The 12,441-nt window shown below is 38.1% G+C and overlaps 2 protein-coding genes across 8 annotated transcripts in view; one reads left to right on the top strand and one right to left on the bottom strand.

The window, feature by feature from the left end:
* The window catches only part of LOC137257954 (piezo-type mechanosensitive ion channel component 2-like), a 109,597-nt gene extending 103,490 nt beyond the window's left edge, over positions 1–6,107 (bottom strand). For 4 of the 7 annotated variants that reach the window (XM_067795469.1, XM_067795468.1, XM_067795472.1 and 1 more), the window contains exons 1-2: positions 5,487–5,650; positions 4,065–4,160 (exon numbers count right to left, since the gene is read on the bottom strand). In XM_067795469.1, coding sequence (XP_067651570.1) covers positions 4,065–4,160; positions 5,487–5,559 — 169 coding nt within the window. In that variant the 5' untranslated portion in view covers positions 5,560–5,650. Of the gene's footprint in view, positions 1–4,064; positions 4,161–5,486 lie in introns of all 7 variants that reach the window. The other 3 variants (XM_067795470.1, XM_067795473.1, XM_067795474.1) reach the window with 3 other exon arrangements.
* Positions 6,108–6,320: 213 nt separating this feature from the next.
* Positions 6,321–11,973, top strand: LOC137257959 (uncharacterized). The gene is made up of 2 exons (XM_067795479.1): positions 6,321–6,391; positions 9,791–11,973. The coding sequence occupies exon 2, from the start codon at positions 9,825–9,827 to the stop codon at positions 10,377–10,379; it is 555 nt and encodes a 184-aa protein (XP_067651580.1). The 5' UTR covers positions 6,321–6,391; positions 9,791–9,824; the 3' UTR covers positions 10,380–11,973.
* Positions 11,974–12,441: the final 468 nt, after the last annotated feature.

Raw genomic sequence — 12,441 nt, 5'->3', positions numbered from 1 at the left:
TCTACAGGCATAACATACTGCACCACTCATCAAATAAACACATTTGGGAGAACTTATCAATATAACACAAATTCCATATATAAACAGTTTCAAATATTGGAAATTTGTTCAGAAAATGTAGTTAACAAAGCCCCCCTCTCCTTCAAAAACAATCCTCAGTGATACATATATTTAAATACATGACTTCAGATGGAAAAATTAAAGACAAATTGATATTCAGCCAGTCTAAGTAAACTTAGTCTCAGTGTATTTCGTTACACTCCACCACTGAGTCTAACAAAACCTAGTAGAAGGTCATGTCAGGTAACCTTTGAGCAACCAATGACCGTCCAGTCAAACGTGAGACGGTTAAATAGATTTAACCAATCAAACAACGGTTACTATTTAGGGATCGGAGGTACTTTCAAAATATTCACGTCACTGACACAGATCTCTCCACAAACAAAAATCAGCACATAACACAGTTTACCTCAGTATACGCTTTGGGGTTTCGGTTGACATTGTTACTTATAGCTAATATGTCCGCAAGATGACATCCTTGAATACTGCCAAAAACACCATTTTCAGTGACTGTTTACTCACCATTGTCATGGTTGTACGTATGCTGTGTGCATCACTTGTAAGCGATCGTACGCTAAATAGCATTCGGAATCGTTCGGCTACAAATCTTTTCGAGATAAAAAGTTCAAAAGGTATGTGCGAATGTGCACTTTCACGATTTGGTAAGCTGTGCTCTGATTGGTCAATCTCAAAGGTTATCTGACGCAACCTCCCATAAGGTTTTGTTAGACTCAGCAGTGGAGTGTAACGAAAAGTACTGAGGATAAGTTTACTTAGACTGATATTCAGCAACAATGAATGAATCATCCTGCAAGCGTATGTTAAGTGCATTAGAAAAGGCTCACAAAAGATCTCCAAAACACAAAAATGTCTCTTCATCTGACATCAGAAATATAAACATTCCTCTTAGGAATTTGACAAAATTCTCAGCCTTTGAGAACGAGCACCTGCTACCTTTAACACAAAATATCACAATGTATTATTGAAACAGAAAACAAGTCAATATTTATAGTCACTGAAAACCCTGCTTCTTTTTCCAATTCTACAAACCTAAACAGAAATAAACACTGCACTGCTCTAATTTTGGCATTTCAGTCACAATACACAAATATTGAATCATACGTCCATTTTAAACAAGTTGGTTCTTGTAACTGCCATGTCATGAGTTACACTGAGCAGCATACAAACGTTGGAACATATGGCTTCAAAACCACAGGCTTGGGGGTGGGGGGGAGCATGATTTCAGTGCATGTAGGGGTCAAGGAAGCCAGACCCTCAGACCATAGAGAACACATTAAAAAGGAGGGCACCTCAATTATTGGGAAAGTGTAGACTGACACATCACTAATCCCAGGTCATAATAAAATTATTGTATTAGTATGTTGTCTTGTTTCCTTGCCTTATAATGCATCTGTTCATAAACTGTTTAGCACATTGTCACTGTTTCTATGTGTTGGTAGCCACTGTTTCAGCACGTAGTTAGCCACTGATTCTACATGCACAGATAGTGAATTAAAATAATTTCTATAATTTTTTTCTTCCTCTGCTCCTGAAGTAAAGAAATTTTACATAACACTCATTTCATTTCACTTTTGAAATAAGACATTTTCATTTCGGGGACTAAGTATCAGACAAAGATCCAGGCTGCCTGGGAGTGGTCAAAACAGTGACACCTGGGCGGCAACAGTCTCTCCATGAATGGCAGTGTCCAGCAGAGATGGATGGACCATCTGTCTGTGGAGCACCTGCCTGTACAGCCAGGTCCTAAATGATCTGATATAGTGTCCAGCATATGAAAGATCAAAGCATGTCAAAGAACAGATGAATGGATCTTCTTCCATCAATGCATCCAGCTCATTTAACACAGACACAGCCCATTGTTCATACACCGACACTTTATATAAAAATGTGATTTTGTCATGCTTCCTTTTCAGCAACGTCATATTTATAAATATAATCTCCATAATTTCAGATGGTTTACTATCAGACATTTATTGATTTCCAAGTGATAGTTTACCTATAAAACATACTGTCCTATCAAACAAGTTAATAAAACCATACAAAGTACAAACGCCACCTGTCACCAGTTTTATTAGTCACTTGAGGAGGAGACAATTAAATGCACCAGTTTCCTTCTTTCCAAGTGTGAAAATGTGACAGCTTGGTGTTAAATCTGTTATTTATTTCTCACTCTCAATAGGTCTAATTAAATACTTCCATGGTGACTGTCTTTTCTAAAACCCTGTTTTCTGAGTACAATTTCAATTTTCGCACAAATTGGTATAAAGCTAACCTCAAAACAACAACATTTTCTCAATCTCTATTTATGCATTGTAGGTAAAAGAAATTGACTATTTTGGCAATTATGCTGATATTTATGGAAGGAGAGTTAGTTCACAATTACATCTATGATCTCTATCGATAACCAGCTCTAACACCATCATCTAGATTTCTGTTCAAAGTTATAATCATCACAGAAACGATGAACCGGTAAAGAATGTTGAAAGATTACTTCAAAACCAGTGGGTTTCTTGCAGCACTTGTTTATCCTGAATATCCTCAGAACTTAAAATTGGTAGTCTTTCCTGCTTACAAAACTGTCCCTTATTTAAATAAGATGATATCTTACCCTAATGAATCACTGAATATGAGCATGTATAAGCTCCATTTAAAAGTGCAACCTGTCATTACTAACTGTTTGAGAGGCATTCTAGAAGTTGTAAGGAATAGGAATGACAGCTCCTTTATCATATAACAGCAACATTTCAGTACCAAAGCCTATACCTTTTTCAAGCAGGAGAATCATCATTATTAGTCAAACAGGTATGATGATATTTTCACTCCTGGAGGTTATTGTATCAGTGTAAAAGGATTTTTAACAATCTAACAACATGTGAATTCCATGCAGTTCTGCCTATACATAACAATGCATCAAGTCCTGCAGATGGTTGATGAAGTATCATGCATTACAAATCTGCGATTCTGTAAATAAACTGGCAGGTTGTGGACAGATTGCATTGATCATACACAAATTAACAGTTTTTATTACCTACAAGGGTCAAAATATCAGGGGTTCATATTTTTCATACGATGCCCTCAGGCAAAAGATCACTACGTCATGTTGACATGACGTCATGGACAATTGATGTCATGTTTGCCTTTTGGCGTCTTTTACCTGTGGCAATGGCGGGTAACAAGCCTATGTTTCAAAGTAGATTTGGGTTTATTTACCTCAATCTCACGACTTCAATAATAAACAGAATATCATATTCATGTTAATATCATATTATGTTTACGACACTCATGCCTCAACATTGGCACATGCCTCGCTCTCACACAGGAAATACCAATATTTAGGCGCTCGTGCTGCAGACATATGACATGGGTATTCATTTAATGTCCTCTATCTAGTCAGGAGGAAAACCTACATGTAAAGGCATAATCTGCTGATCTTATTCACAATGCATAGAGTCCCAAGACTCAGAGCTGGAAAGTTTGGAAAAAGGAAAATCATTTGAAACATTAATAATTCATATGCAGTGAATCACAATTATTAACCACTCGGCAATCATCCTAAAGATCTGATAATACTGTTACATTAGGATCAGGCATTGGACGATTCTGTTGTCACTTTAGGACCTAGAATTGTCACTATAGGACTTGGAGTTGGAAAGTCACTATAGGACCTGGGATCGTATTGTCATTATAGGACCTGGAGTTGTACTGTTGTAACATAGGACATAGAGTTGAATAGTTGGATTATGACTACAGAGGCTAAAGTTGTGTAGTCACTATAGGACTTGCAGTTGTACAGTTGTAACATAGGACATAGAGTTGAATGGTTGTATTATCACTATAGAGCCTAAAGTGGTGTAGTCACTTAAAGACCTGAAGTTGATTGACTGTTTTTTCACTATATGGGTGAAGCTCCGAGGAAGCGCCAAGATAGTGTATGGGACAGTGTTAAATGATAGTGTAATGTGTCACATGATGTATGTTCTCACCTTTAATAGAGCTGACATTAGGATAGCTGAGTAGAGGTATGATCAGCAGGAACACCGCATACAGGAACGACAGGGCATTGAAACGCACCACCGCAGCTGCAGACAAACACAGCACACAATGTAGTCCCAAAGTTGCCTCTTACTGCTCACGATGCTATGTCGCATGCTTGTCATCAACATTCTACTTTTATATGGTGATTAATGTCTTACATAAGACAAAGTGATAATGTACAACATCTGTGATGCTAACAATTAGGAAAAACAGAAACATTACATTACAACAATTTCAATGGCCTACAAAAGTATACTGATTAAAGTCACTACACCAAAGCTTGAGATATTTAAAATTCTGTTTGAAGTAGTTGGTGCAGCGTATAATAGTGAAATTAAAACACTAAAATCTACTGAAAATGATATTAAGCGGCATGCTATTGCTGGTAAACTTAACATGGACTGCTAATACAACCAAAATATTCTGTGATCTATTCTGTGAAGGTTTCCTTATTCTCGAAGCGTTGGTAGCCATAAGAATTCCTAACTTCGATCATAGCTAATGTGTTGAGAATGGGCTTAAGAAGTTCGTAGGGCTACCAACGCTTGAAGAATGGTTAGACTGAACATTCACGCTGAAATATCATAGACCTAAAACACAACTCCAGATGTCTAATGTCCCCATTTCACAGCAGCAATGCACTCTGTGACCCAACACTTTTGAAGAACATTTCACTGGCCACTGAGCACCTAGTAGATGGTTAAACAGATGAAATGTCATCCCAGTTTGGCTGTGTTGGGAAATTCTAGAACATGGAGCACTTGTTTTCAAGTAGGAACCACTGCTACATGTATCATTACAAGATGAAACAGGTGTTGAGGCTATGGACCAATTTTCTCCTCTCACATTCTTGTACATGAAATTATAATCACTGACTTCTTTTTTCTAAAATAGACTAAATTGTGAATTAAATATTATTGCACAAAACTGTGAGTCAATACTTAAAGTAAACATCCACAATCTAGTTGGAAATTAATCATGACATATTTTTAACTTCACTTTCTCGTTGTCTCAACATGTTCAACCTATTATTCAATGCTCTGTTCAGATTTTAATGCATGCAATGCAAACATTACTTTGTTTTCCCATTTTCACTGCTTCTGGTATGTAGTAACAATTTTCATTTCTTCATTTTAACCATATTCTTACCATTTCATACCTTAATGTTACACCAATTTACATTTTCATCAAAACGAGTTGAATACATAAAACATAACTTGAATATGTAAAATAGCAACACCAGGACTAAACAAAACACAAAACCAACTATTTTGAAATTAGTAACTTAATGAGAAATTGTCTACAGCGCATTAAATATAAACCAATTGCTATTAATACACAATGGCTGTCAAAACAGTATTTTCACTTACCTGCTAAAAGGGTTAATGGTAACAAAATCCTAAACAATGAGTAACAAACTGCCTTTGTGACCTTTGAATTCATTGTGCGATCTGGTCCGTTACCCCTTTCTCAAATTTCATCAACACCACTCCAGCAATAGACAAGCAATCCACAATCACAAAAGAATTCCAAAATCTTGGCACCGCCAAAACGGTCACATGGCTCCAAGCTTTCCTCTTCGCCAAAGATTACTCAAACAATGCACAACAACCGGAGATGCTACTATTTTCTCTTGAAGAGGCGCAGCATCTCAACGGTAGAAGGGATATTCCTTTGAATGAAAATCGATCCAACCACGCGCCGACGTCCAAAACGCTCACATGATCTGCACAGCTGTCGCACCGGGCTGAGTGGCCCGAACTAGGAAATGCCACCAAGAGAAATACACACGTCAACTTCCAAGATATGACAGTGGTCTTCCTAGAGACAACAACACTCCGTTTGGTTTCTGCGGCGCCGTCAGACGATTTCTTGCGAAGTGTCTATTAACATGTAAGACAGGAGACTTTAGCCTAATTTCCTTCACAACTTTCTCTTAACATCCATACAAAATGTCATCTGCTTTCGCAGTGGCGCCCTCTTTGTTATTCAACCCCTCTTTCGTGTGAGCGAAAGCCGGTACGGCACCAGTTGCGGTATATCGCGATCTGATTGGTTAATTGATAGAGAGCCATCACTCAGTCCAATCACCGCTCGTATAGTAAAAACCAGTTTGCTCCAATGGCGCTTATATCCACGTGCTGGAACAATCACAATCCAACCCGGTTTGATAACGGTTCATTGTGATTGGTCAGTGACGGAACATTTTGATGACTGATTGATAGAAACTTACAACTGCAAGTCGCTGGTTAGCTGATCGAGTTGTTTACTACAGGTATATGATGTGTATTGCTCACTAACTAAGTCCGTTATTTTGTATATTACTCATGGAATGACTGTTAGGAACCTACGCGTGTATACTGTGTATATCACACCCTACCGACGGAGAAAGTGATGACATTGTCCTGTTTTCGATCAGATAATGCCCAATTCGGAGTTCCTCCCGTACCCTCCACCATTTATATAGTAAAATCCCTCCTTCCCCGGTGTAATATATCAACACCGAAATAAGTTAATTGTTTGGGGTTTTTTTTCATACCAGTTCTACTTTACTGAATGTATATTTGGGATGAGGCATGCATGACAGTTTGTAATTTTGACTTTTGATGTGAATTGTGGAGTACGGGAGGAACTCTTACCTAAGTTGTAAAAATCATTTTCACTTCGTTTGATTACGCTGGATTAAAAACCTGTAATATGTTTATACTAAAACAGACCGATATAGTGATGGCGAACTGTATCAGAAATAAGCAAAGATATACCACAGCGTGAATTTTTACACACTTTAAGTGAAACAATAACCAGACTAAATACAAACCAACATTCAGTTTTATCCCGTCAAAGCTTGCACGTTTACAGAGGATCAAAATACAGTCAGTCGTGAAGTTTCTAATAGTGTGTTGCAGTTACTGGTACCACTGAAAATGTGCTAAATGTGCTGGGATCTTATGATCAGCCTTTGATAGAATTGTCTCAACAGGTATGAAACCTAGAAAACAATTTAGCCAGACCACAGGACTGGTTAGATGTAAAACCTACCAGCCCAGACTAAAGCTTACCTGCTCACAAAATATCTTCACATACATGTCAGAATTTTAACCCCACCATTAGCATGTCATGTCAGTTGAAACTAACCTGTCCCGGGCAGTGAGGCAGGCAGGTATTTCAAACGTTTGTCTTAATAATATGTGCTGCTGTTCCTGGTTATGGAGTGTATGTATTCAATGGTTTGATAGCACTTTGTTGGTTGTCCTTTGGTATGTGTATGTGTACAAGTATGCTTGAATTTTTGTAAATAATCAATAAATTTGATCTTACAAAAATACAAACAAAAAAATAACTAAAATAACTGAGATGTATTGAGACATTCTATTTCAGCACACAAACTTGGCAACTTGCAGTCTTTCTTATCGTCCCTCATATTACAGGTCAAAGTATGTGGAGCTTGGGTTATCAATCTCAATGATGAATATAACCAAATATACAGACTTATGCAAAAAGTATTCGGGCACTTGACAAAATTTCCATAGACATTTCAGTGGAGCATAAATAATTTTCAAAAAGTGATTTCTGGATAGATCTTTGAGAAATGTGACAGGAAAATTCAAAATCATCTCTTCCCTGCGCACATAATTTCAGTTCACTTTTCCGACCACTAGTGACATCACATTAATCAGCACATGTATGGTTCCCCATGGCTCAGTCCCAGAGGCTATTATGCTAAGGTGTTTGTGGCATTGTGCACAATGTCATGTAGTTTAAATTGTTGCCATTTCATAAGTAAGCAACAGAAAAGGTGATTGGAGGTAAGATGATTCCTCACAAATGTGCAAAATTTGACTTGGATCTTACCAAAATGAAATTCATGAACAGTATTTATGCTACACTAAATTAACATGTAAATGTATGGAAATTACATCAAGTGTCCGAATACTGCACAACTCGGTACATACTGGGGAGACTGATCAAATTAGAGCTGTATTGATATGGACGGATACACTATGTTACTGCTGACAATTCGTTCACGGATCATATATGTACATTGATTTCGTACATTGCACACATATACATAGCATAATATGTAACCCAGTATCCCTTAGATTACCATCCGTATCTTCATAGGCGACTAACAGGATCGGGTGGTCAGGCTCACTGGCTCGCAGACTTGGTTGATGCATGTCACCAGTTCCCAACTGCACAGTTCAGTGCTCATGTTGTTGATCACTGGATTGTCTTGTCCAGACTTGATTATTTACAGACCGCCGCCATATAGCTGGAATATTGCAGAGTGCGGCATAAAACTAAACTCACTCACTCAACCTTATCTTCATACTCCACATTTTCATCAGATTGATGCTACTTGAAAATTTAGATAGTGATATATTACTGCTGAATGTGACGCCTACTGGATTACTGAATTATTTACCATTTGTATATTACATACAGTGGAAACCTGATTTGTAAAATGTCATGGGACTCTATGATTGTTCTATGGGATTGTTTACTTATCAGATTGTTTACTTATTCAAACTTATCAAAACCTGCAAATGACAACAGGCAACATCTATAAAGTAATATAGCATGTTTTGTTCCATAAAATTTCATTTATAATACAAAAACAAACATAATCAAACAAAATGTTTCAGTCACAGTCCAACTTGCAACTCCACAAAAGCTGTACTGAGGGATTGTTGGGATTTTGCTGCTAGATTTCAGCTTTTGTTACTTGTCACATGACCGTAATGGCGGCCTGCTTCAAGTCATGACTCACTGACATTGCAGGGTACATCAGAAGTGGGCTTTACACATTATACCCATATCAGGAACTGAACCCTGGTTTTCGGCGTCACAAGTGACCGCTTTAACCTCTAGGCTACCCCACTGCCCCACTGTAGTGTGATGGTATATTCGGCTGTGACAAAATACATTTGCAGTAAGCTGTAATATAGATTAAGGAAAGCTTAAGATTGAGGTATGTCATGTTTAAAACATACTTAACTGGATATTTATTTCAGTCAAATCTAAAAAATAAAACAGCCCAAGATTTATGCAAAATACTAGTAAGTTATTATGTCACATGTCTTATGATAGTGTCCACATTAACCTGTTGCGTGTTATGTCAATGGGTCAGCCCTTGCAATATCCCAGTCTGGTACAAGCAGCCCAACACACATGCACTCAAACTCACACCTTTCTATAGTGCAATAATGCTGAACACATCCAGTGGTTTTGAGCATCACATCCTTATGTGCAGAGTTGCTTCCCTTGGCTATGCCTGTTTCTGCTGTTTGGAATTGTAACTCCTAAGTTTACTTTGCTTATTTATGATCCTAAAGTGTGTAAACATTGACTCACTCACTGGCAATTTCTCAGACATAGAGTGACCATCTACAGCAGGCCTTTTTCATGTCTGACACTTACTTGTACAGTATGCGCATTACATTGGTGCATACTCTATAACACTGCATTACAATGCAAGGCTGACCAAACCATTTTACCATCTGTGAATTTTGCATGACGTTCAAAGATCAATAAGTCAGCCATCACAATAACTTAATTTTGTTCTATGTTTTTGAGAGTACATATATTTCTCACAACCCAGTATACCCTTACAGTTTTGGTTTGTTGTTTTTTCCCAAGAAATTGTGCAAAGTTTATTTTTGATCATTTTCAGGTTTAGAAGTAAAGGTCAGAGCTTTACGTCCAAGATGGCACGGATGATGAGCACAGCTGTGTCCGACATGGTGTTGGCGCTGTCTGTCTTCTGGTTGGTCAAGTACCTTCTTGTGAAGAACATGTTTGCAGCTCTGGGGTTCATGATCCAGGGATTTGCGGCTACTGCAGGTGTGGCCAGATTTTCGTCACAAGCTCCCGGAACCACACTCACAAATGTTCACAAGTACCTATCTTGGTTTGCAAGAATCGCTGGTATGCCTCTGGTGGCCGTTGGGTTCTGTAAATATGTTATGCCGTATTTGATGAATCTGAACTTCATGTTTTCACTGGGTGTGATTTTTACCAACAAGCTGCTTGATGAAAGCCAGCGTTCCCTGGTAAACGAGGCCTGTAGTGGGTTTGCCATGTTAACTATCATTGCAGTTTCCTATACAACGTGGAACGTCGCTGGACTTGCTGCTTCCTTTGTGTATGTTGTGTCAGGCCTTGTGATTGGCTCTGAAGGATCCTGGGGTGGAATGCAACGAGTAGACATTTTACACTATGCACTTGTTGTTGGCAATGTATTTTTCTACTCAGCTCTGTAAATATTCTGAGTTCTAGAATAATCTGATTTCTCAATGTGACTCAGAAGTTTTGATGTTTAAACAGTGTTTCAGATTTCAGGGTGCCTGAGGCAATCTGTAAAGAAGATATGCATGATAAGTTTGCAATCTGCCGGAAGTCAACAGACTTCAGTTGTTCAACAGCAGTCAAAACATGAATATTTGGGTTAGCTTAATATTAAGTTTGAACTTTGTCTCACTTTAAGTCACAGCCTTGTTCAAAGACCCACAATCCATTTTGACAAAAAAGCCTGTCTGACATATTTCACATGCTGCATTTGATAAAATCAGTTTTCTTGACAAATGCATTTCCACATAGATTTATTTTTTAAGTGTCATTCCATAAATGTCAAACAGTGTTACTTTGAAATCAGTATCTAGTGTCAACTTTTGTTTGGAAAATTAGGATCGAGCAACACAATGTCAGAGCTGTTGCTTTGATTGGCTGAAGCATGGAATCGGTTAAATAACAGGGTACATGTTCATGGACACTCACTAGACAAACCAATTGTAATGATACAGAAACATATCATACAGCAGCAGTGTGTGAAAATCAGGTCATTCCGGTAATATCTACAGTCCTGCCTCAACATTGCTGGTCAATTGTCATGTCATTTGTTTTTGTTGGCTTTACCTTTTTGTAACCTTTAGCTTAGTTTTTACTTCAAACCTGAGGCTAGTTCACACATGGTACAGACAGCAGTGTTTGTTGCTGATGAGGACAGTAATTCTGTTTCATATATGAAATATATTTTTGCTACAGATTTGATTGTCGTATATCTTTCCCAAATAAGCAAATGCCAATCTCCTTGGTAATAATCAAATCATGATTATGAAACAAAAACTTTGTATCTCCTCCTGTAGCTGAGCAGTATTACCGAGATATTTGTAAGTGAGTGAGTGAGTGATTTTGGTTTTATGCCACACTCAGCAATATTCCAGCTGTGTGGCAGCAGTCTGTAAATAATCGAGTCTGGACCAGACAATCCAGTGACCAACAACATGAACATTGATCTGCACAATTGGGAACGGATGACATGTGTCAACCAAGTCAGCGAGCCTGACCACCCGATCCTGTTAGTCGCCTCTCACGACAAGCATAGTCGCCTTTTATGGCTAGCATGGGTTGCTGAAGGCCTATTGTACCCGGAGACCTTCATGGGTCTATTTGTAATAGAGGCCCCAGATTCTGTAACTGAGTAATAGACAGGAAAAGATAATCTTGCATGTTTCTGTATTCCAGTGTGTACTTCACCTGTCTGTATTCCTTTTATGTATGCCAATATGCATAAGTATTACATGCTGTTATTGGCGTGATTCTGTAGGAGCTGTAAATCTTCTTAATTAGTCTGGATTTATGTCTGAGGAAAAGACATTTTATTAAACTATGTTCATGTAGTCAAAATTATTCCATTCCTGTTCATATGTAGCAGTGTATGAGACTTATAAAAACACCAGAAAGCTCACCGGGCTGATAACTGAAAAATGTTGCTGGCCCCGTGAACATGTAACCAGCCCTGTATTAAAAATAGGAAACTTATACAAAAACATATGATAAAGCAAATTTTACAACGCATAGCTTGGTGGTCCCTGTTGATTCATTTAGTGTCACTGCCATGTGAATGAGACAAACAGGCAAAGTCAGACTGGTCAGTCTCTTTGGCAAGAATGGTCTCTACATGTTCTTCATGCAATTAGCACAGGGGATTTGTAACTCTCCTTGTGAAAAGTAAACATGCACAACAGCAAATTTAGCAAAAACGACTTGGTCGCTGAAAGCATTCTTTAGACCAATCACGTTTAGTGGGTAGGCTGATCTGTGAAAGTTACGGTTTGATAGATCATGAACTATACGTACACACATTTTCTAGCTACCACAGTAGTAAGCTGCTTTCAAAATATACCACCATGAAAATAGTGAGAGACATGGTAACATATATATCTATGGAACATGGATTGGCCAGTAGGGCCGGCTATAAAATAAAGTTGTAAGCCTGCCACATAACTAGCAAGCAGCGGACCGCCAGGCAGATGCTATTTCATA

This window comes from Haliotis asinina, chromosome 12, assembly GCF_037392515.1.
Source record: "Haliotis asinina isolate JCU_RB_2024 chromosome 12, JCU_Hal_asi_v2, whole genome shotgun sequence".
Classification (NCBI taxonomy): domain Eukaryota; kingdom Metazoa; phylum Mollusca; class Gastropoda; order Lepetellida; family Haliotidae; genus Haliotis; species Haliotis asinina.
The sequence above is the reverse complement of the archived record's forward strand: the minus strand, read 5'-3'. Positions and strand labels throughout refer to the sequence as shown.